Source organism: Mytilus galloprovincialis, chromosome 2, assembly GCF_965363235.1.
Source record: "Mytilus galloprovincialis chromosome 2, xbMytGall1.hap1.1, whole genome shotgun sequence".
Classification (NCBI taxonomy): domain Eukaryota; kingdom Metazoa; phylum Mollusca; class Bivalvia; order Mytilida; family Mytilidae; genus Mytilus; species Mytilus galloprovincialis.
In genome coordinates, this window is record NC_134839.1 from 19,849,384 (window position 1) to 19,875,624 (window position 26,241).

General features: G+C 32.7%; 1 protein-coding gene across 2 annotated transcripts; it reads right to left on the bottom strand.

The window, feature by feature from the left end:
* Window positions 1–1,305: 1,305 nt before the first annotated feature.
* On the bottom strand, window positions 1,306–26,119 carry LOC143063065 (epidermal growth factor-like protein 7). 2 transcript variants are annotated; one of them, XM_076234991.1, is made up of 8 exons: window positions 25,855–26,119; window positions 22,691–22,801; window positions 11,037–11,158; window positions 8,976–9,071; window positions 8,028–8,147; window positions 5,193–5,281; window positions 4,665–4,896; window positions 1,306–1,656 (listed from the first exon to the last, which is right to left on the bottom strand). In XM_076234991.1, exons 1-8 carry the CDS (start codon window positions 25,932–25,934, stop codon window positions 1,619–1,621), a joined length of 888 nt encoding a protein of 295 aa, XP_076091106.1. In that variant the 5' UTR covers window positions 25,935–26,119; the 3' UTR covers window positions 1,306–1,618. The 2 variants fall into 2 exon arrangements, with proteins under 2 accessions (XP_076091106.1, XP_076091107.1); XM_076234992.1 differs by lacking the exons at window positions 22,691–22,801; window positions 25,855–26,119 and adding an exon at window positions 22,483–22,525.
* Between the last annotated feature and the right edge of the window lie 122 nt (window positions 26,120–26,241).

Consider the following 26,241-nt stretch of genomic DNA (forward strand, 5'->3'; position numbering starts at 1 on the left):
CACGAGTGTGACTTACCGAATTAAGATTTATTACCGGGTTTGTACTAACATGGGCAACACGACGGGTGCCACGTGTGGAGCAGGATCTGCTTACTTTTCTGAAGCACATGAGATCACATCACGTGTTTGATGGGGTTCGTGTTGCTTAGTCTTTATATTTCTATGTTCTGGGTTGTGTACTATAGTTTGTCTGTTTGTCTTTTTTTTTTGAACCAGGGCGTTGTCAGCTTATTTTCGATTTGTGAATTTGAATGTCCCTCTGGTTTATTTCGAAATGTCCACCTTTCATACAATTATTTAATATATATATTTAAATCTTTCTGAAACTGAAAACTAGTAGTCATGTTAATCCATCAAATAAAAACCAAGTAGAACAATCATTGAAGCTGAGGACTGGGGACTCTAAGCTATGTTTGCTTGCTTGTGTATCATATTATATATATATACATAGTTATCAAAGGTACCAGGATTATAATTCAGTACGCCAGACTCGCGTTTCGTCTACATAAAACTCATCAGTGACGCTCATATCAAAATATGTATACGCCATTTACATGCAAATATTCAAATCAGTTTGTTGTTGTTGTTATTAATACAGTTTTTATTATTATTTGCATGTATATAAGTATTTCCTAACTTATATGATATGACAATAAACAAACGCAGTATTATACGACCGCAAAAACAGCAGGGTTACAATTTAAATCTGATTATCATGTTCTCGCTATGTATATGGTTGACGGACTTTACCCTCTGGGAGTTAAAAATCCATCTATCATTTGTTTTAAATATCAAACGCAGAAAAATCAAAACTTTTCTTATGCCCGACCTCTCTTTTGTAAATAACAAAATCTTTTAACAGCCGTTTTAAAACTAAATGCAAATAAATAAAAAAGAAATAGATGCCCAACCTCTCTTTTGTCAAATTTGATTCACGGGAGGACATCTTAAATACGACCAAGTTGACCCAAAACTCAAAAAGGAAAGAAAAATGTGTTTATTTTAGTTTTTGTACATTATGATATATGTAACTTAACAATGCTTAACTAGTTTATTAGGCAGTTAAATCCTTTTATAAAATATAGAAATTTGTGAATCAAAATAACCATTGGAGATTTCATCGTATATATGCCATTATATATCCCAAGCTTTGTTCTTGGGGAATGGCCTTCCTCTGCAGGTGTGCAGATAATAGCAGTCTCTTGAATATTGCAGTAAAACTATTAAAGGGATAAAATTGAGAAGAAAAAAATAGGACATATAACAAGTCTAGATGATAACTAAAAACAGAAAGTTCGGATAAGCTTAACGTATAAAAATATTTACTGTTTCACGGTGCAAGAAAGCTAAATGATGTGCCCTAAATCAAAGCTATGTCACAATCCAAACATTCTAGGGAAAACACAAATAAATTAATTATTAAAGTATGAACACATTTGCAAATTTTCCTTAAAGCATATTGAATCAATCACAACACATGCATTTAACCAAGAAATGAAATAGGAAGTAAAACACAGAAACACAATCAGTGTAATTTTAAGACAATGTCAGTTTTGTCAATGTTATCTTTACGTGCTTTTGTAGACCTTCTTCCCATAGTGCATATACAGTAGGACACTTATCCACGTCCTCGTCTTCGTCCATGGTCATTATCATCTGGAAAATATTAGTTATCTTATTCATTTGTTCTTATTTATGCTTCTAGTTCTATCTTATTAGTAATTAATACAACATAAAGTACTAACTATTCTAAAGTTTTTCTCTCTTTTTATCTCAATCTTTCATTTTCCTGTGTAATGAAAATACTGTCGGTATTATATGCGAACATTTTTGACTTCAAACAAGAACTTTTAAAGAAGAATTAAAAGAAGAAATCAGTATCCTTTAACTTTACTTTCCGCTATATAGATGACGTTCTCTCATTAAATAATTCAATTTGGTGACTATGTTGAAAGCATTGATTCCATCGAACTTTGGATAAAGGATACAACAGATACAGTTAAGTCTTGCTCATATCTTGACTAACATCTGGAAATTCAGTGACAATGAGGGTCGGTTTAAAACAACACTTTACGACAAAATCTCCCGAGTTGTGAACTTTCTATCTCTATCAGTATAGCATATTCAAACAACACCTGCATACGGAGTACATATCTTCCAGTTGGTATGATATTCCAGGGTTTGTGTTTCAAAATTTCATTGATAGATAATTGCTGCTGACATGGAAGCTATTAAACCAAGAGTTCCAAGTGGTAAAGTTGAAATCATCCCTTCGTAAAAGTTACGGACGCCATCACAAATATGTTGCCCGTTATGCATTATCCGAATGGCGGAGTTCCAAATGTCGTAACTACCCTCTCGTTTTCCCCGAATGTGACCTACCAATTTAGACTTAGAATGAAATTCAAAACAGTGTGGCTGTAGCCATTGACTGACACATTAAAATCATCCATTGACTGGGACAATTTACATGAACGTTTGTCTGTTCACGACGTACCTACGATAGACATTTAAACTGTGGGGTCACCAAAGGTTTCTTTACGCCTTTAATTATAAAATAATTCAAAAAATTAATCAGGAATAACCTTTATGTTTTGATTTATATAATTGATATAAATCCAAACATCGTGTTATTTCTGATTAGTTTTTCGAATTACTTTATTAAGGTGTTGAGAACCTTTGATGAACCCATAGTTTAAGTGTCTTTAACTAGAGGCTCTAAAGAGCCTGTGTCGCTCACCTTGGTCTATGTGCATATTAAACAAAGGACCAAAAAAAAAAAAACTACATTTTACCCCTGTTCTATTTTTAGCCGTGGTGGCCATCTTGGTTGGATGGCCAGGTCATCGGACACATTTTTCAAACAAGGTACCTCAAAGATGATTGTGGCCAAGTTTGAATTAATTTGGCCCAGTAGTTTCAGAGGAGAAGATTTTTGTAAAAGATAACTAAGATTTACGAAAAATGGTTAAATATTGACTATAAAGGGCAATAACTCCTAAAGGGGTCAACTGACCATTTCGGTTATGTTGACTTATTTGTAAATCTTACTTTGATGAACATTATTGCTGTTTACAGTTTATCTCTATCTATAATAATATTCAAGATAATAACCAAAAACAGCAAAATTTCCTCAAAATTACCAATTCAGGGGCAGCAACCCAACAACAGGTTGACCGATTCATCTGAAAATTTCAGGGCAGATAGATCTTGACCTGATAAACATTTTTACCCACATCAGATTTCCTCTAAATGCTTTGGTTTTTGAGTTATAAGCCAAAAACTGCATTTTACCCCTATGTTCTATTTTTAGCCGTGGCGGCCATCTTGGTTGGTTGACCGGGTCACGCCACACATTTTTTAAACTAGATACCCCAAAGATGATTGTGGCCAAGTTTGGATTAGTTTGGCCCATCAGTTTCAGAAGAGAAGATTTTTGTAAAAGATTACTTAGATTTATGAAAAATGGTTAAAAATTGACTATAAAGGGCAATAACTCCTTAAGGGGTCAACTGACCATTTCGGTCATGTTGACTTATTTGTAAATCTAATTTTGCTGAACATTATTGCTGTTTACAGTTTATCTCTATCTATAATAATATTCAAGATAATAACCAAAAACGGCAAAATTTCCTCAAAATTACCAATTCAGGGGCAGCAACCCAACAACAGGTTGACCGATTCATCTGAAAATTTCAGGGCAGATAGATCTTGACCTGATAAACATATTAACACCATGTCAGATTTCCTCTAAATGCTTTGGTTTTTGAGTTATAAGCCAAAAACTGCATTTTACCCCTATGTTCTATTTTTAGCCGTGGCGGCCATCTTGGTTGGTTTACCGGGTCACGCCACACCTTTTTTAAACTAGATACCCCAATGATGATTGTGGCCAAGTTTGGTTCAATTTGGTCCAGTAGTTTCAGAGGAGAAGATTTTTGTAAAAGTTAACGACGACGGACGACGGACGACGGACGACAGACGACGGACGACGGACGCCGGACGCAAAGTGATGGGAAAAGCTCACTTGGCCCTTCAGGCCAGGTGAGCTAAAAAGTACATAGTGAGCAGTGGCTGTTACATACAAACGTTCATCTAAATTGTCCCAGTCAATGGATGATTTTAATGTGTCAATCAATTGCCACAGCCACACTGTTTTGAATTTCATTCTATTACCGTTATTTACTAACTTTAGCAATAAAATGACTGCCATGTATGGAGCAGAGATAACTTTTTGTCTTGTGTGCATGTTGCGTTACATCGAACAAAGTATTCGTAAGCCGTATTAAATCGCGAGGAAGTCTTGCTCTTTTTTTTTAAGACAAAACTTACGTATAAAATGCATACTCCAATAAGCACGGCGTATATCGTAATTAAATGTTAATTTATGCATATGTTGAGTTAAAGCAATTTCTCTAGTATAGCAAGTTATGAACTAAAGTTTACTATTATCTGGATTTTTTAAGTGACTGTTATAAATTATTTTCATAATTCGCCGTTAAACGTTGTTCTTGTTCATTATTCTTACAACAAAAGAGAAAAAAAATCTGTTTTAGTCGCATGTCAAATTTAAAAGCTTTTTTACGCAATCGTATTTTTTTGATGCACAGAATTACACACATTCTGAAACATTGTTATCAGACACTTAATAAAAAAATGATTACCAGAATCTATCTGACCCATCATAAAACCTATTTGTTCCTCTATCGCACCAAGCTGATCACTCAAAGATGTTATAAGTTCAAAATTATTTCTTGGGTTTATTCGGCTGTCATCTTTAGATAGTGCTGGAGTTGTAGACGGAACTTTTGTCTGAGCAGCTCGCAGTTCTCCGACCATATCCATTGCTTCGCGATAATTTCTTTCTAAGTCCTGAACATCGTCCTTAAATTCTTCCTATCGAATAAAGATTATTTATTATTTTGTAAGGTTTTGAAAATTATGTCATCGTCAGAATTGTGAAAGAAATAGATTATATTAGAAAGGATATAACGCTTTATTTCTATCAAAAATGCAACAATTTGTTTTATTATAAACCAAATTGTAATTTAAAGCAAATTGGTCAAAAGATTTAAAAGTTTATTTGATAAAATAAATGCTAAGGTTCAACAATTCTGATTTAATTTAATATATATTAAGGTAGTAATTATGTAAAGATAAGCTTTTCATAACATCAAAGTATTTACTATTACCTTTGAACTTTCCACAGTCTTCAGTCTTGTTTGTAGTTCATCAACTTTGTTTATTACGCTCTCAAACTCTCTTAAGCATAGCGGACAAACTAGAAAGATATAACTTCTTTTTAAAGATGTGTTTATTTATATTATAAATTCTGACTTTGTAAACATAAATAATTTTAGACACTGCTAGAAAAAGAAAATACAATTACAACGATCAGTGCTTTTTATGCTTGTTTTTTTTAGAGAGAGACACAGATTGCTATCATCTGTTTTGTTTCAAATCTGAAAGTTGAATTTAAGTTCAATAGTAAAATAAAGGCATTCAAAATCTATATATATTGTATCATAAAGTTTAAATAATTAAATTATCGCTTAGATTTTCGATATATATTTCCAAATATTTCGAAAGATATCAGTCAGTATGAATAAATTTTTATCGAATTTTCATGATATTATACAACATGTTTGCAAATGAAAAATCTATGATGTGTACTTTATAAAATTAAACGCTACATGTTCCTGGATTGCCTATTTTTTTCATTTTAAGACAAATACCCTAAAAATACGAATCATTCTGAAAAATTAAACGTTTTAGCAAATGATATATAATATCGTAATTTTGAGGGAACGTCTCTTCCAATTGATCTTTTGAATTCATAGTTCATATGATAATAATTTAATTTTGGATGTTCATAACGCGTCTTCTGATTAGCTGACGTTATTTTGTTATGAGCCCATAGACATAATTTAATCATGTGACCGCGACGTCATCAACGTTTTTTCATGGTTTTCTACGGTTTAAAATAGAATTTAGAATTAAATTATAAGAAATGACTGTAATATTTTTTCTGTCTATTCGAAATAACATAAAAAATGTGGTGCACACTGTTAAATAACCCGCTATACGCGCGTTATTCAGTGTGCACCAAATTTTTTATGTTATTTCTTCATAATATGGGTATATGATACCAATTTCAATTCTTGCAGATGGTGATTTTGAAATGATCTTTTTAAGGTAGTACCCAACTCGGACCAAATATTAAAAATCCACATACATCATAACAATTAACCAGAAAAATAAAATGGTGAACTATTTGATGTCATAACGTACGTTTTATCAACAAGACTATTTCTATTCAACTTTTATCGAAAAAATTGAATTAACGACACAGACATTTTCTAAATAAGCTTGAAACTGAATAAAGTGGCGATTTGAGGATTGATTGGAAAAATGTATTAGCATGCAAATTTCTTTAAAGGACACTTGCGAATGGAATTTCTCTATCATCGTTTATTATCAAGACAGTAAGTTTTGTTTTTTTGTTTTTGAGACTGGTTAATTTCTAATGAATTTCCTTTTCTCTTTACTTATCAAACAAGGATCATGTTATATCCCCGTTCACCCCAAATATTGCATAAGACAGAAAACTGCAGAATGAATATTATGATGTATAGGATTTTTTTCAGAGAAAAGTGCCTGTGTTATATTAAGATATATACGTGTAGGTATTTTTTCTAAGAAACTTTCTGTGTTATTTTAAGATATATAAGTAAATTTTTTTCCAAAGACAAGTGACTGTGATGTATTCCTGAATTTGAGTTAAATCAAAACCAATGTCTCATTGGCACTCATACCACATCTTCCTATATCTATGACCAGTACAGTCGTCAGCTGACAACATTTTCAGATTAATAGAATTTATGTAATATACATAAATTCGGTTATTCTAGTGGAAAGTTTTAATCTCGGCCGTTGCAGTGCTTTCCTTTATAAATTCATATGTAGTCAATAAGATGTATAGTGGTGTCGTCAGCGTTCTTTTTAACTTTGAGCTGCAAGTGAACAGACGTGTATAATTACAGAGAGAAGTATTTTGAAAATACCCACCCTCCCTCCACTATATATAGTTAAACCATGTAGTTTTGTTTGGGTACTGCTCTTTTGTTCTTTTTATTTTCAGGTACATATACGTATATACGAGTAGTTAGAGTTCCAGTATGAAAAATTCTTCTCCATTGATGCTTTGCCATGTGATGTCAAAAATTGCAGTAGTCAGTTAGATGTTGGTTGTATAGAAACATTTGATCGTTAAAAAGTGAAAAATGTGTTTGGCAACTTCGCTGCGTGTGATAAACTACAGTTACAGTTGTCTATATTTTAGTGATATTAAAAGTACATTTTGTGGATCGCTGTATCCCAGGATCATACATCTATCTATCTATATATATCTATCTAGTTATCTGTAGGTTGCCAGAGGTAACCAAAAAATGATCTATACAGCTATGAATCTAGTTATCTATGAATCTATCTAGTTGAACAATATATATCGTTGAATCTATATGTGTACATATTTAAATTTGTGTTTAATAATAAAAAGCTGTGGTCAATACTGCCACTAAATCTTAGTTTTACAAGCCATCTCGAATAACAGTGGTTTACCTAGAGTGGAAAGGGTAACTTACATTTACATTCTCTCTCGTGTGTCAAAACCTGCGACCTTAACTAGAGTGAAAAGTGTAACTTACATTTACATTCTCTCTCGTGTGTCAAAACCTGCGACCATAACTAGAGTGAAAAGTGTAACTTACATTTACATTCTCTCTCGTGTGTCAACACCTGCGACCATAACTAGAGTGAAAAGTGTAACTTACATTCACATTCTCTCTCGTGTGTCAACACCTGCGACCATAACTAGAGTGAAAAGTGTAACTTACATTCACATTCTCTCTCGTGTGTCAAAACCTGCGACCATAACTAGAGTGAAAAGGGTAACTTACATGTACATTTACATTCTCTCTCGTGTGTCAAAACCTGCGACCATAACTAGAGTGAAAAGGGTAACTTACATTCACATTCTCTATCGTTTGTTGGTCGAAATCCATCATAGCAACTGCAAGAATAACCACCAATGGTGTTGTTACATAGTTGTTGACATTTGTGGTTCCCAGTATCACATTCATTTACATCTGTAAGAAATAATAGTATCCTTATGGCATACAGAAAACATGGATATCTACACATAAACAATTCTTATTTTAGAATGCTGTTTCCCTGTTTTAGCACAAAATCGCGAATTACATGGACCGATACTTTTTAGGAGTAGATAACTGATGATTATTATATGGGAGATTGACCTGTGTGTTTTTGTCATAATTTATTCCAACAAATCAACTAGATACAACCATAGCTATAGTAGTTGTAGCTGTCGTGCTGTAAAGTCAGGTTTTTAATGCCTCGACCGTTGAAGGATCTGTCCGTGTTTTTTTGTATAATGATTTAATTGGTTATTTCAAAGACCTTCAAAGCATTTCATGAAATTTTGTCTGATGAATACTTACCAAAAGTCTTCCCCCAAAAACAAACAAACAGAGAAGTACAAATTGACTTAAGTAAAGATCAGTATACGGATAAGTTGAAAATGAAGCTGTTCCTTTCGTGCAATTTCATGAAATTGATGTCCCATGTCTCTATTAACTTAAGAACAACAAATGTGAAGTAAGAGACTCGTTACGAGACTCTTTGGCTTTGGTGATAGCTAAATTAGAAAAGGTTATCTAAAGAATTGAAAAAAGATGACTTTCGTACTTGGCAAGTAAAATTGAAACATGCATTTACAGTTTTAAGTTTGAATTTGAAACTAAGTAATTAAAAAATGTATTGATTTTAGAAGAAACAGTAGTAATGAATTCAAAGATGTTACAAGTGTAAACATTTTCTAGAGATGGATATAAACAACTTCGAAAAAGAAATTCTGATAAAATAAAATTGACTACCATCCTTGTGTTCTTGCTTACCTAGTTCACACAAAGGACCTGTAAAGTTTTGTGGACATGCGCAGTAGTCAGGTCCTCTACATGAGCCTCCATTTAAGCATTCACTTCTACACACAGCTGAAAAATATATAGTTTTTATATGATACTATTCCTTAATGAAATATTATCCGAAGTACAGTGACCGATATTAGAGTGTTTGATATTAATTTAGCAGGTTTAATGCTTTTACACTGCTTTCAGAAATTGAGATAATTCTTTATATGCGCATGTTTAATAAGTTTATTTCAAAGAATTTGTTAATTGTCAGATCCAGAGAAGCTATAAAATATATTTCACAACTTTTCCAGACTCGGGGCGATTAAGGTGGTACCTAAAAATACAGGGAGATAACTCTGTATAATCAGGGTTGAGTTCAATATCGTAGCAGCTACAATGTACGTAGTGCTAAGTAGATTTTGACTATTGAACGTGTAGTTAAAAACTAGTTGTTACATAGATATTGATAGCAGCTATGTAGCGGAGCAGCTACGTAGCCGCTACGTAGCTGATACGATCTTGAACTCAACCCAGCTAAACGATTTTAAAATCACGTTGTATTGTTAAGCATATCAATTAACAAAATTAGTATCTGCGTAACTGCTATTATATACCCATATTTCCGAGAACCTGTGTGGTTAAAGGTTTTTGAAATTTTCATATTTTTGTCAAAGGGTCAAAGTAAATATTTTGCCAACATTTTATGGAAATTAAACGAGCCAAATTAAATTTAGTCAAGGTGTTTGGTACCACCTTAAGAGCTTTATAAGTATACATGTATTGTATAAACAATTGTCTATTACCGAAGAATGTATGTTGACCTCTAGAAGTGTATTGATCTTTTTATGCTGAAGGGTTGCTGTCTGCTTGACTTTAATCTCGGATCGCCTTTCAATAATTTTTAAAGATTGTAGGTTATACTGGGTTTATATGTGACTTAATATATTATTAGTTTGTTAGGAAACAAATTGAAAAAAAAAACCAAAAACTATTAACAAGAGCACAAAATACAAAAAAATATTCATTTCTGCTATCAACACATCAAATGATGTAATGGTATAACTACACTGATATATGCGTCTACTTTAATTCAAGAAATTACTGTAAGAGGCATCGAAATACCGGTATTGAAATGTTCCTTTGAAGAACGGCGTGCTAATAAAAAAAAATAATTCACAGTTACAAGTAGGTAGCAAAACATGCCTCTACCTGAAATGTAGATTTAGCTAGTAAGATCATTAATGAATGGATTCCTCTGAATGTTAATTGTAAGAATTATCTAAATACAATGAACCAACCTACAAGATACCAATGTACTCGATGCACCATGTGCGTTTATATATCTCATCATTGGAATTTGAAACTGTACGCTGAACATCAAAATAAAAAAACGCGGCCCAAGTACATCGGAAGGATAACCTCATTATTTCTCAATTTTACAGAAAATTCTAAAGGTACAGCATCAGTATAATAGTAGGTTATTAAATACACTGATACCTTCAGTGTCCAATAGCAGTCAGTATCATTGACGCAGTGGTTGTATCATAAACGACAACAAAATACTAATGTAACTTGGTGTACAATATGCTCAGTTCGAAATATATTTCTAATCAGTAACGCTTTAAATCTAATATGTTTTAAACGATTTTTAATTAACTGCAAAAGGTATAAGATTATAAATACTAGTATAACAGAAACCAATATACTAGGTTGAGTTTTGTTGCATGCTTGTCTCTCAGAAATGTTTCCCAATTTGAGATCTCCCACTTTAGAAATTCAAAAGTTTACACGTACATTATGAAATAAATGTATCAATTCAATTTTCTATTTTCTTAGATTAATTTAAGGAATTTAAATCGAAAATAGTTCTACTCACAAATTTAGTTTTCACTCGTTTTCTAAGAAATCTATGTATATTTTTTTCAAAATCTTTGTCAGTGTCAAATTGTGTTTGCAAAAACACATCATAACGAAAGACATATAAAGATATCAAGATACTATAAATCCATCTAATATTTGTATCATTTAAAACACAACATAACTTACGCTTCATGCATAGTTCATCATTTGGTTCAAAGTTCGTCCACCCTGGACAGCACTTCCTCACGGCGTCATGAACAACCTGACGATAGAACACGGTTCGTACAGCTGTTTTATAAACTACTCGACTACAAAGTAAAACATTGAGTAAATGAAACACTCAAAGTAAGCTGCTTGTCTTGAAATAGTTTACGATGCAGTTTGGGTTGCTCAATTTTTTATTCTTTCGTGTGGTGTTTTGTGGACTTTTCGTTGTTTTTCATTTATCGTGGTATTCGTCCTTGTTCAGCTTGTTCAGCTTTGATAGTCTCCATTGTTATGTCTAACTTTAATGGTAAAGTTAGCGAGTAAAAACCTTTGGTTCGTATGCATTGTCTTCCACTGTGGAATTTTGATTGTTCCTTGGTATCTGTTGCCTCTGTTTGAATGTGTCAATGTCTATTTGAATTAACTGCGATGTAGGTAATACTGTTAGTATTATGATATTCCAGAAATAATGGGAGTAAGGTTTAAGCATTTTTCAGAATGAATTCAATCAAATTACAAATCTATAAGGGAATCCGGTGTTGGCAATTTCAAACATCTTTATTTAAGACAAAAATTATTTGACAGTTATATATTTTGTTAATTGCAGTAGATGTTCATATCGTGTTTGTACTGAAGTTGTATAAAAAAAAACCAATCGTACACATAACTACTCAGCCATTTTCTGTAGGTGTTGCAAACATGGCGGAGTTACAAATATGACGACAAAAAAAAAAGTCGTAAAAGGACAGACAACATAATGACCAACAGAAAAAGGATGAAAGGAAAACAGTAAACTCTAAAGTTCCAGCTACGTCATGTTAAGTTGACCTAATATTTGATTAAATTATTCTTTATAGTTCCTTTTTGTCAATTAGCTTCTCACATTCCGCTAAATTTAAGGTTAAGTATTCCCCATGTAATAAACATAGAAAAGCGCTTCGGACCAAATTTAAAAAGGGTTATTATCCTCGTTAACACACTGTATGGACAGAGTTATACTGAAAACTACCTCGAATTGTCTAAACGGTGTCTGCTTCATTTAGATTGTCTCTGTCTTATCCACGTTTACACAACCTTTCATATATTCGACTGACGAAATCCCATGAACGAGAAAAGTAAAAAAAACCTAGCAAATCCATGTTATGTAATACTTGTCCTAAAAGAAGACACATGATCGAAGTTTTCAAAAAAAAAATCTAATAATGGGGGAATACAAATGTTAAAACCCAAAGCGTATCTGCAAGGGTTTAAAAAAAAAGCTTGGGCGTCTATTTTAAAAGCCGTTTCAGATAGCCCAGAGATAAAATCACAAAATGCTTTAGATGAATCATGGAATGTCAGAGAATTTGTAGGTTTTGTCATTGTTTTTATTAACTTAATAGATTGTTTAAGATTTAAACTGTTTTACGATTAGCATGTCATGATAGAAAGATATACAAATCATATCACTATTCAACACGTCTATCGATATAAATTATATGACACTCTTACCATTCTGAATAATCTGTTAGATTACATTTTTGTAGAGATTTGTACATTACCCAAAACGTTTGCTTTTTATTATGTTCTCTATCTTAATTTGTCCGTACTCAAATTTGTTGCTTTTTACATTTGTTTGCTTATTTTGCTACAATCACCGTTTTTTAAAACTTATTTTAAAGCAGTGAATTAAAAACATCACTGCAGACATTTCATTCACGCCACAATGAATGGATTCACGGATCGTGATGAGTTTTACACACACTTTGAAATAGAAGGCAACAGTATTGAACGAATCTTCAAAACACGTAAATCCTTTTCGAAGCCATAGTGAAATAGTTTCTTATTTACGTACTACAGTTAATCTGTTTCACTGTCGGTGAATTTTACTGGACTTCACCGATGAATAATGCAATGAGTGTCGAATGCTAAGTGGGGTTTGCAAATACGAATGAACTCATCATAGATACCAGGATTAAATTCTGTATTTACGTCAGACGCGAGTTTCGTGTACAAAAGACTCATCAGTGACGCTCGAATCCCCAAAATGTTAAAAAGGCCAAATACAGTACGAAGTTGAAGAGCATTGATGACCAAAATTCCTAAAAGTTTTGCCAAATACAGCTACGATAATTTGTTCCTGAGGTAGAAAATTCTTAGTATTTCAAAACTTCCAAATATTTTGTAAACAGTCAATTTATAAATATGACCATATCAATGATATTTCATGTCAGTGCTGACTAGTGGGCTGGTGATACCCTCGGGGAATAATAACTCCACCAGCAGTGGCATCGACCCAGTGGTTGTAAATGAACTCATCATAGATACCGGGATTACATTTTGTATTTACGCCAGACGCGCGTTTCATCTTCAAAACACTAATCAGTGACGCTCGAATAAAAAAAACTTTAAAAGACCAAAAGCACATACATGAGAAATCCCCACGCAATACATTAACCATAAATTCTACATAAGAAGTGACATACGGAATATACGTGTATCATAAATTTGATTGCAGTCGTCTTTCTTCTGAAACACAATTTTGGAATATGCTTTGATTGGAATTATAATGTATATATTGATAGTTATCAGAGGTACCAGGATTATAATTTAATACGCCAGACGCGCGTTTCGTCTACATAAGACTCATCAGTGACGCTCAGATCAAAACAGTTAAAATGCCAAACAAATACAAAGTTGAAGAGCATTGAGGACCCAAAAATTCCTAAAAGTTGTGCCAAATACGGCTAAGGTAATCTACTCCTGGGCGTAAGAAAATCCTTAGTTTTTCGAAAAATTAAAAGTTTTGTAAACAGAAAATTTATAGAAATGACCAATTAATTGATATTCATGTCAACACCGAAGTGCTGACTACTGATCAGATACAACATGTTCGGGACGATTATGTGTTTTACATAACAGTCAAGAAAAGGCAAAATTTCTTGAGGCAATATTCAATGCAAATGTCATCGTCAATTAATTGTAAAGGGAGCAATGAAGATAAACAATTGAAATATAATTCCAGTTACCCATATATTCTCGTCTAAGGCCGTGTTCACATTGACCTAAACTCGGTGTTGTGTTAGTGTAACTCACACATAAACTAAACATAATTACGTTCCCATTGATAAAACTCAATGTTTACATGTAGTTTAAATCATGTTTTGTCTACATGCAGTCGATAGTCGATGTAGGCCTTGTGTAGGTTAGGTGTACACAAAACTAGACATTCAATTTTAATTCTTCCATGTATATTAAAAAAAGAAACATTTTTTATATAAAATTGATACTTATAACACTTATTAATAAAGTTCTTTACAGAAATATTTGTCTAAACTTGATATATTTATTTGCTATAAAAACACTTTACGTAGCCTTATTAACCCCTAATCAAGACTCATCAATCATCATTGCCGAACACATAATTCATTCGAAAAGGTCTTCCCGAATCGATTGGACGTACACACTGATAGAAATATTTGCCACTAGTCTTTATACTCAAACAACGATTCACTCATAAATGCATTACTGAGAAAAGGGTGAAGTTAATTGTTTGTTAGTGTAGTATCTGAGACCCGTTAAAATACAATTAGAAATAAAAAAAAAACATTACACCCCCCCCCCCCCCACTTACCTTAATAATCCTTGGAGAAAAATAACATTCGAAACAAACAGAAAAGAATGTAATGTAATGATCCTTAACATCGCAATTATTTTTCTTCGTCTGCAGGAACGCTGATTGCGAACCTACGTTTTTAATGCGTAATCAAGACATCTTTAAACTACTGCAAATCATTCAAAATGTCTTTCTTAAAGGAGTAACCCCTTTTCTTTAAAAAAAAAAGGGGGGGGGGGGTACTAAGTCAAAATTGTTTCTCGCGCCAAAGTTTATAATTAGTTTTTTTTTTTCGATGGTACCAATTCAATATTTAACACTATAACGTATGGGGAAACTTAGGATTCAGAATATTTGTTCATTCTATAATCATCTGAATGACCCGATTTTTTTTATAATCAAATTGTGAAAAATCCATACCCCCCCCCCTTTTTTTTAAAGTCAAATGGTCGTTTCTTACTGCTAGAAAAGTTGTTCGAAAATTTGAATTCGGTTCTACGTAATGAACATTTAAATGACATATAGTTTACTTGTGTGAACAAATATTATGTACAGGTAGCTAAACAAGGTGTATAGATGTGAACAAATTTAATGTGATACTAGTGTGCATTACAATAAACCAAATGTAAACATGTTTACTGTATACGGCGTTTGGTGTGAACACGGCATAATACATATCACAGATGACATCATGTTGGGTCAGCAGCGTATATAGTTAATGCATATATCACAAAAGAGATGATACTAAGAGATATCATCGTGAACATACCCTAGCAGAGGTGAAATATGAAAGAAATCCGTCTGATGAAAGGGAAAACAATGAACGTTGAATATATAAAAAACGCAATGGACTACTCTAGGCAAGTTTCATGCAGATGTGAAAGAGTGACGAAAGATACCAGAGGGACCATCAAACTCATAAATCGAAAATAAACTGACAACACCATGGCTAAAAATGAAAAAGACAAACAGACAAACAATTGCACACATTCATGAAAGGGAAGGGGGTTGTAGTAACGACGTACGGAACATATCCGATATCATTAGTGAAACGGTTATTCCACCCAACTCGTGATGCGTCCGTAAAATTTACTAAGGGATGAAAATAACTTCACCATTATGAATTCTTGGTTTAATAGCTTCTTTGTGAGCAACAACCCTCTATCAAGAAAATCATGATAGGAAATATAAGCACGGGAATATTGTTTAAATTGGGAGATATATTCCCCGTATGCAGGTGCTGCTAGAATGTTGCCACTTAGAAATGGAAAGTTCACAATTGGAAAGCTGACATCATCTCTTTTGTCGTAAAGTTTTGTTTTCAACCGACCCTCATTGTCAATTTCTAGACGTAGGTCAAGATATGAGGCCGACTTAACTGTATCTGTTGTATCCTTTATTTCTAGTTCGATTGGATGCGTTCAACATAGTCACCAAATTTAGAATTATTTAGTGAGAGAACATCATCTATATAGCGGAAAGTAAAGTTAAAGGATATTGATAACTTCTTATCTTTCTTCCTGTATAAAGTCAGCCTCAAAATAATAAAGAAAAAAGTTCGCAAGAAAAGGGGCACAATTGGTTCCCATTGGAATGCGGACAGTCTGTTGAAAAACACGTTCTTTGAACGTAACGATTATGTTGTCAATCAAGTAATCAAGCATCTTGATGATGTCAGATTCAGAGATTTTTTTGTTTGAATCAGAGTGATCCTTTACAAAGTAGGATTTATCCCTCCCCAAGACAAGATACTTGTATCTACATTGGCCATTTTTTATTATGAAACAAAGCAATACCAACTCTTCCAATTTGTCTTTTAGTTGTGTAAAGTGTAGAAAAGTCAAATGTTTTAATACTATTGTAAGATGAAAGAGAGTTAGATTGTATGTACTCTAAAAGATCTTTGAAATATTTTAGTATCCACATATGATTCACACCACCTCTAGAATAGGCTGTTTCACAATAACTTTGAAGCCCGGCTTTGATTGCTGATAAGATAGATGATAATAATTTAGAAAGATGTTTCGTGGAGCACTTGGAAGACCCAGCAATATACTGTTGTTTGTAAGGACACTTATGTAGTTTAGGTATCCAACACAGTGATGGGTGATCAAGTTCTGCATCTTTAATTGAAATTCAAAAGGAACATAGAACAGACCTATGATTATCTAGGATTTTCTCTTTGGTAAGTATCGTGAGGGTAAATGTTGAGTTTCCAAGTGAATTGTTAATACCTAATTCGTTTATCAAGCAGTTAATGTAATCAGTTTTCCAGACAAAAACGATGTTGTTTGGGGATTTATCTGCAGGGACAACATAAAATTGAGAATGGAAATGGGGAATGTGCCAAAGAGACACTAACCCGACCATAGAAAAAAACAACAGACGAAGGTCACTAACAGGTCTTCAATGTAGCGAGAAATTCCCGCACCCGGAAGCATCCTTCCGCTGGCCCTTAAACAAATATATACTAGTTCAGTGATAATGAACGCCATACTAATTTCCAAACTGTACACAAAAAACCAAAATTAAAATAATACAAGACTAACAAAGGCCAGAGGCTTGGGACTTGGGACAGGCGCATAATTGCGGCGGGGTTAAACATGTTTGTGAGATCCCAAGCCTCCCCCTATACCTCTAGCCAATGTAGAAAAGTAAACGCATAACAATACGCACATTAAAATTCAGTTCAAGAGAAGTCCGAGTCTGATGTCAGAAGATGTAACCAAAGAAAATAAACAAAATGACAATAATACATAAATAACAACAGACTACTAGCAGTTAACTGACATGCCAGCTCCAGACTTCAATTAAACTGACTGACACATATTTGTCATGGAGATAGGATAAATGTTTAGCAACATTTAAGTCTTTAAAGATTGACGTAGCATGGACATTGATAGACCCATTCATTTTCTTAATTCTGATTTGTATCAACGACCTCGCAGCATTAATCCATTCGGAAAAGTGTGCATGTCTTCCTTCTCGCACTTAGCAAATTGCCTGGCATAATCCTCGACTAAATCCTTCAAAGTTTTGAAGTTGTATTTCCAATTGATTGATTTAGGCTCACGATATTTCGGACCTTTCGATAACATATTTCGCAGGGCAGTGTTATTGACAATGTTGAGGTCACCGGTAATAACGTGGCCAGCCGGATTATATGTGAATTTGGAACTAGCACAAGTGCAATCAGGAGGTTTAGACTTGAAGTCGTCAATATTGTGATCCTACAAAACGTCTTTGTAATTGAAAATTTTAGTTGCAATAGGTATGGAATAGGTATAAGAAATGATTGGTACAGACTGATCTTTGAAATAAGGAGTTATTTTCGACTGAACTAATTTATGATGAAGGATATTGCCTAAGTTGACGCCATCGAGACCTTTGTTGGCAAAGGAAAGATTAAGAAAATATCTTTTCTCTTTTTCATCTTTTCCAATGCGAACTGTTTTGAAAAGTCTGTGACTTGCCAAATGATAGCTGTTAGTTTGTATTGGTTTGAATGAGGGTTTGTACCAGTCGAGGAGTAGAGTTGAAAATATTCATCACATTCACCGAGCTACATGAATGACTAGATAGAATACCTTTACCATCAATTTTGTCATTGCAACCATATGCTGTAGCAGTTCCTAATTGTCTAATCCAGTAGTTCTAACTGACATTTTGCAGTAACTCGTATTGAGTAAATCTATCGTGTTTTTATTGCTGTGGTAAAACGCTGTTACGAAAGTCCAGTATATCTAGATATCAAAATGTTCAAAAGAAATAAATCTGTTCATGAATAAATATTGTTTTCTAATTAGTTGTTATTTCGGTAATTTGCAATAATTGCTATTGCTTGTAACTGGTATAATCTTTAGATACAAAAGGATTGTATACCATAAAGGACTAAAAGTATAGGTTAACGCAGACAAGAAATCAAAGATATGTCTTATAATAGCCCAATCACATCAAAGAATGGATAATTAACTTGGGACAGGCATCTTCCTATGTTGAGAATTGGGGATTAAATATGGGTTTAAACCTAGTTACAAATATAAAAAATCTGTATAATACACAGACACTGGGTTAATTGGCTTGTTGATATCCTCCATGATTAACGATTTTTTGTTTTTGAATTTTTTTTTTACTTTTGCGAGGTACAAAAGAAAAAAATTACGAAATAATGTATGGATGAATTAAATATCTTAATCGTTATAAACGAAACTTGTACGGTAAAGGATCAAAAGTATATCCACACCTGGAAATATAATGCTTTGCAAGAGGTAATCTTGATTTCATTAAAATGATTTCTTAAAACAAATTTGAAAAAAAACATAAAATTTCAATGATTAAATATCATATTTCATGACTAAACTAATTGGCTGTTGAGACCATTGGTGACTAACGATTCTTTTTTAAAATTTCCACTTATTGCGAAGTACAAAATAACAACGACAAAATGTATGGATTTAGTTTAGTTTCTAAATCGTCAGTAACGGAACTCGTACACAATTTTGTAACTTATTATAGACACTTACCCTACTTAGTTAAATAGTAAATTGAGAGTTTATAAGTGTATTATTCCATTCTAATTGGAAATCGTGATGGTATGTTATATATACTTTATAGAAGGACAATTGAAAAGCACTCCTAAACCGTATCCATGAACTTAGAATTTTTGATATCTTGAAACAACACCTGTTTTTTCAAGTACATGTCATGAGTAAAAAAAAAAAAGAGAAATTTCAAAAATGAAAAAACCGGTTTTTTTTTGTGTTGAACTTTAAATTTGTTGTTTCTATATGAAACGGATTTCGGAATGATTTTATTTCAACATTCGTAAAAAGAAGTTTACTTATCTCAATCTAAACTTTATTTATTTTCAATTTCCTTGTTTTTCTCATAAATTAGAGAAGTATGTAGTTTGGTCTGGTTGTTGTCTACTCTCTTTGACATAGTTCCCATTTCCATTCTCAATTTTGTTAGTTATCTTCCAGGAGTGTATTTATCATCATTTGCATGAATATTCAACGATTTGCATGATTTGTAAGAACATTTAGAACTTAGACAATGAAAATATATCACCCAACATGTACATAACTTGCACAACACCATTTTGTCATAACTATTCTCATGTTGGTTAGTTTTTTTCACAGCCACGGGTTTCATTTTCACTTTCTATTTAAGATATGTTACATTACATTCAAATTCATATAATATATGATATATAAAAGATATTCTAGTATAGCAAACTAGTTACTTCTGTGCATGCAAAGCATAGAAGACAAATGAAATACAATATTGGTACGAATCTATGTAGATTCTTTTTGTGGTAATATTTCTTTTTGTAAAGACAATGTTGAATAAAATTGAGAATGGAAATGAAGAATGTGTCAAAGAGACAACAACCCGAGCATAGAACAGACAACAGCAGAAGGTCACCAACATGTCTTCAATGCAGCAAGAAATTCCCGCACCCGGAGGCGTCTTTTAGCTGGTCCCTAAACAAATATATATACTAGTTAAGTGAAAATGAACGCCATACTAAACTCCAAATTGTACACAAGAAACTAAAATTAAAAATAATACAAGACTAACAAAGGCCAGAGGCTCCTGACTTGGAACAGGCGCAAACATGCGGCGGAGTTAAACATGTTTATGAGATCTCAACCCTCCCACTATACCTCTACCCAATGTAGAAAAGTAAACGCATAACAATACGCACATTAAAATTCAGTTCAAGAAAATTCCAAGTCTGATGTCAGAAGATGTAACCAATGAAAATAAACAAAATGACAATAATACATAAATAACAACAGACTATACTAGCAGTTTACTGACATGCCAGCTCTAGACTTCAATTAAACTGATTGAAAGATTATGTCTTCATCATACGAATATCAGGCACAATCCTTCTGGTTAGGGGTTAAGTATCGAATGTAGGACAGAAAGTCACAGGACAAAAAGTCACAGACAAAAAGTCACGGACAAAAAGTCACAGGACAAAAAGTCACAATTCATTTTTTCTGATTATTTTCTTTGAATAAAAACTGCTTATTTCTAGAAAAATATTTTTGTATTTTTCTTGATCTATTGTATATAAAAAGTAAAAACACAAAAATACTGAACTCTGAGGAAAATTCAAAAAGGAAAATCAAAAATCAAAAGGCAAAATCAAAAGTCCAAACACATCAAACGAATGGATAACAACTGTCATATTCCTGACTTGGTACAGGCATTTTCTAATGTAGCAAATGGTGGATTGAACCTGGTTTTATAGCTAGCTAAACCTCTCACTTGTATGACAGTCGCATCAAATTCCATTACATTGTCAACGATGCATGAACAAAACAAACATACTCAAAGAGTAAAAATGTCAAAAATAGGGGTACAACAGTCAATATTGTGTTATCATCTTAATATCACTACATAAACAACAAATGTAACAAAGTAGCACAAAAAGGCATACATCAAATTTAACATTCTCATTTTGCTTTTCTTATACGGCTGAATTTATCTAGTATGTAAAGTCTACCCATAAATGAAAGAAGGTTTTCATTTCTGGTGTAAAATTGCGCGTTTGAAATTCGCACAGGTAGACATAACAATAATTTTGTCGTATGACGGCATACATAATTGCAGACTCACGTAAAGTAGATATAACAAAAAACAGACTTACAGTAAAAATAATAAATAAAATAATGGTGTGGTTCAAAGTATGACGGGACACATAAGTACAGTTTCACGTCAAATACGGCTGAATTTATCTATGTAAAGTCTACCCATAAATGATAGAAGGTTTTCATTACTGGTGTAAAATTGCGCGTTTGAAATTCGCACAGGTAGACATAAAAATAATTTTGTCGTATGACGGCATACATAAATGCAGACTCACGTAAAGTAGATATAACAAAAACCAGATTTAACAGTAAAAGTAATAATAATAAATAAAATAAACCAAGTTTGTTAACAAAATTTATCCAAAAAATATCAAAGATGATCAAATAATTGTTAAAAAAACAAAATGTCAAAATGGCTTGGCACTTAAATGGCTTCATGGTGCCAAGAAATATATCTTTTGCATGATTAAAATTAAATAAATCTTGATTTTTCAAGTATAATGACACATTTCCTAAACTTTAATATGAATATATGTATTGAAAAGTAAATATTTCAAGATATTTTTCTTTTATATTCAAACAATTGTCAACAAATTATTTGTGACTTTTTGTCCTGTGACTTTTTGTCCTGTGACTTTTTGTCTTACCAAATTTGTGACTTTATGTCCTGTGACTTTTTGTCCTGTGACTTTCTGTCCGTTTACCTAAGTATCATACCATCATAACATATGAGAAGAACATAACCCGTGTCATGCCAACAACTGGTTTTGAAATACATGGGTTTAGTTCCGATGCAAAAACCCTATAAGTGAATCAATATTAACGCGTATGAATGCTTACTACTTCCCTATCTAGAGTTAAACTCGTTATATGTGTAAATCCATGTCATGTGCTTGTCATGGCATAATCTTACACTGCCATGTGTATATAATCTTGAGTTACTAATTGCATGGTACAATACTATTAGTTACATAGTGTGCTAGTGACCTATTACGGTATATATGGGGTCAGTAAATTCCATATGGGGTGAGAGCAAATGAATGGCCTTATGTTTTGAGTTTGTGCTGACGGAACTCGTGGTATAATCTTATATTACTATTACTTTGTATATTACCTTGAATTACTACACTTCTTCCAATTGCATGGTACAATAAATGGCATATTGTAAGTTTGTGGTGATGGAACTCATGGCATAATCTAATATCACTATTTCTTTGTATATAACCTTGAGTTACCACACTTATCGTCATTGCAAGGTTTAATGAATGGCCTAATGTAACTTTGTGGTGACGAAACTCATGGCATAATATATTACTATTACTTTGTGTATTACCTGGAGTTACCACACTTCTCCAATGAATGGCCTCATGTTTTGAGTTTATGTTGACGGAACCCATGGCATAATTTAATATTACTATTTCTTTGTATATTACCTTGAGTTACCACATTTATCCCCATTGCATGGTATAATGAATGGTCTAATGTAAGTTTGTGGTGATGGAACTACTTGAGATGAAGCACGTGAAATTGGGCAAACTCTCCTCCTGAAAATCATAAAAACTAAATAATTAGTTCAATATAAATATGACCTGATGTAAAATTTAAAACAATTCTATACTGCTGCCAGTTGGCATGTAGTTTTGGATTAAAGTGTCTGTATATTCTAATTCATTAAACAACCGAACTTATGTATACCGTACTCGTTTTTGTGTGTTTTTGAAGATAAATCAGGGGGGAACGAGACAAACTTCTTTTGTTATATTTTGTTTTACTTTTGTGTTCCAATATAGAGTACCCTTTTTATTTTCCTATTCCTGGGTTTTGATGTTATCTACTACTTCACTAATATAGAGTACCCTTTTTTTTCCTATTCCGGGGTTTTGATGTTATCTACTACTTCACTAATATAAAGTACCCTTTTTATATTTGATCGAAATTCAAACGAGATGATGAGTTTTCATAAATTTAAGCTGTGCTCCGTATGAGTAACCTTGCCAGCGGTTGTCTTTTATGTTTTTGCATATTGGGTACTCAGTTTTTGATATGGCCCACCAACTACTTCGATTCGAGCGTCAATAATGAGCCTCATGAAGATAACACGTGTGTCTTGCGTTCAAAATTATTCATTAGCCTAGTATCTTTAATGAGTTTTGTTATATTTAATATTTTTTTTTAATTTTTTTTTTATCTATTTAGGGCTTGGCAGGAAGTTCAATACTTAGTTGATAGGAGCCCCCATCCCCTGAGATTTAGGAATATATGTATTGATATATGTTAGATAGTTTGTTGAACCTTTTTTTCAATTTTTCTAGTTTTGAAATGTTGAACATGTAATAGAGTTCATTGGAGACTTATTCTTCGGAATACTGTATCGATCAATTCTGATGGTGACGATAGAAGTAAATAATTTGATTGTTCTTCTAACTGAGTAGTGGCAGTGGCTATTCGTCCGGCTAGCCGGGCAAATAGTTAAAAATGTATATTCATCCGGCAAGCTCGAAAAATTGCATTTTTACGGTTTTTCGCTATTTGTCCGGCCAAGACTATAATGATGAAGATTTAATATCGTGTTTTGAAGGAGATAAATAAAGCATTAGTACTCTTAAAATATATTGTCTAACATCGTTTTATGAAAAAAAGAGCTCATTCTAATAAAACAAATAAACTATACATTTGATTCAGATTTTTTTTTGTTCTAAAGGAAGTTGGGAATGCGGGTGGGGTGGGGAGGGAGCAAAAATGATTCTCTCTTATGTTGTTCTGCCTATGAATTTCCTGTAAGGTAAACAGCCGGGCCAATGATTATTGGCTTCCTTAGACATCTATGATACCAAAAGATCCTGAATTTATTGTTTCTGTGAAGTTTGGTTAAAGTAAGGTCCTTAAATGATTATGCACGATTCTTCATTTAAATTGTTCGGCGATTTTTAATTCATATGAAATTAGAGAAAAGGGTAGGCACGTGTAACCTGTCCCCAAAAGTAGGATTGTGTTTTCGATAGATTTTTTTTTAGAAAAAAATGTATAGTAGACACAACAGGAAAAAAAGAGGGGTTATCCCATACCTGGTGTCATATTCCCAGTCCAGTCATATCAGTGCATGTGCATATATCTCTTTTGTAGTATAACTTAAAAATAATGCATACAAGCAAGTTTGATATAGTATTGTTTCCGAATGTGTTTTGCCTCCATAAGGTAAATGGTGGTAAATCATCAATTTCACTTTGATTGCAGGCTTATTCCTCACAGGCTTTAAAAATATTTTGATATTAGCGTCACTGATGAGTCTTATGTAGACGAAACGCGCGTCTGGCGTACTAAATTATAATCCTGGTACTTTTGATAACTATTAACATGTATACGCTACTGTTCTGGAATCACGCCTATAGAATTTTTTTTAAAGCAATCATATTCTCTCTTGTTTTCTTTATGACACATCTTCAAATATAAATCACGCTTTCCGATTCTCAAAACGTCCATTGCATACGCTCGTTTGTTTTGCGACACCTCATCCGGGACACTTTTCCCGTCACATGACACTTTTATTGATATTGAAGATTTGCGCATCCGCAGACGGATGGCCGGACGAATAGAGATTTTTAACTATTCGTCCGGCTAGCTGGACGAACGAATAGACACTCCGTTTTGTTAAGTGTATACATAGACCTCAATTATTGAAATAAACTAATGAGAAACATGTTTTAGCATATTATATCAACTGAAATACATAATATCTTAGTTCGGGCAGATTGAAAGTAACTACTCAAAATGAAAAAAAATACAATGGGAAAATCAAAAGTTGCGTTTGTAGTTGATTGTAGTTTTCTTGTTTTTACAATCATAAAATAAGAACCTGTCGTATTTCTAAACTTTGTTGGGTTTTTTCACAACAAAATAAAGTTGACGTTAAAAGAAGATTAGATATGATTTAGACCATTGTTGATTTTTTGTAAGAAGACTATTTTTTTACTCGTATGAAAAAAAAGGATTATTGTGTAAAAGAAGACAAATCAGTTTATTTCAAAAGTGAATTTAAGTCTAGGGAATTGTGCTAGTTTAAAACAAAGAAAATGCTTAATAAAATAACTTTTCATGGAACAATAATTTAGTGTTATCAGGATCACTGAAATAGAGAACGTGTATATTGTAAAAGAAAACGAATTGAAAATGTATATATCAGTCTGTATTTATGTTTTAATGATAGCTTCAAACACAAGTTAATTTACATCGTAGACTTCAAATGCGATAGTCTTACTTCCTTAGTCATCACATTATCTCGTGGAAAGATTTTCTCAGCTATAGCTAGCAGTATTAAAACTTTAATTTCAGGAATATACAAACTCATTAAAAAGATACCAAGTTATAGTTTGGTCCTCCAGACGCTCGTTCCACCTAATTTAAATTTATCGAATAATGTTTTTACAAAATAGTTGTAACGCAAAAACGTAAAAGTTTAAGAACATATTAAAATATTTAAAAATGTAGAGTCAAAATACGATCATTAAAAGTCTATGTGTATAAAAACCTAAGTGTTTTAAATATTTCAGAATTTCATCAACAGTAAATTTATATTTGAAATATCAAATATAATACATACCCTGGTTTTATTAATGAAGTAGTAACATCCAAACAAATCATAAACACAATTAAGACAGTTTCATTTTGAAATCTCTGCATTCTGACTTCGTAACGTGTGGCAAGAAATTCTTATTATATAAATCCTAGTGTAAAACAAAATATATCAGTCGTCTAGAATCCTTTTTCTTATCAAAACCACTTAATTTCTGACATTTCTTTACATTTGTCAGACACTAAGAATTTTTTCTTTATCACTTTAACCTTCTGTTCCTGTTGCTCTGTTATATAAAATATTATTCAGCAATACTATTGCAAAATGAAATTAAAGAATTTATGATAAAACACTGTAGTATATACGGATATATTACATCATTAATTTGATTAACACTCAGTACCTCATAGCTTC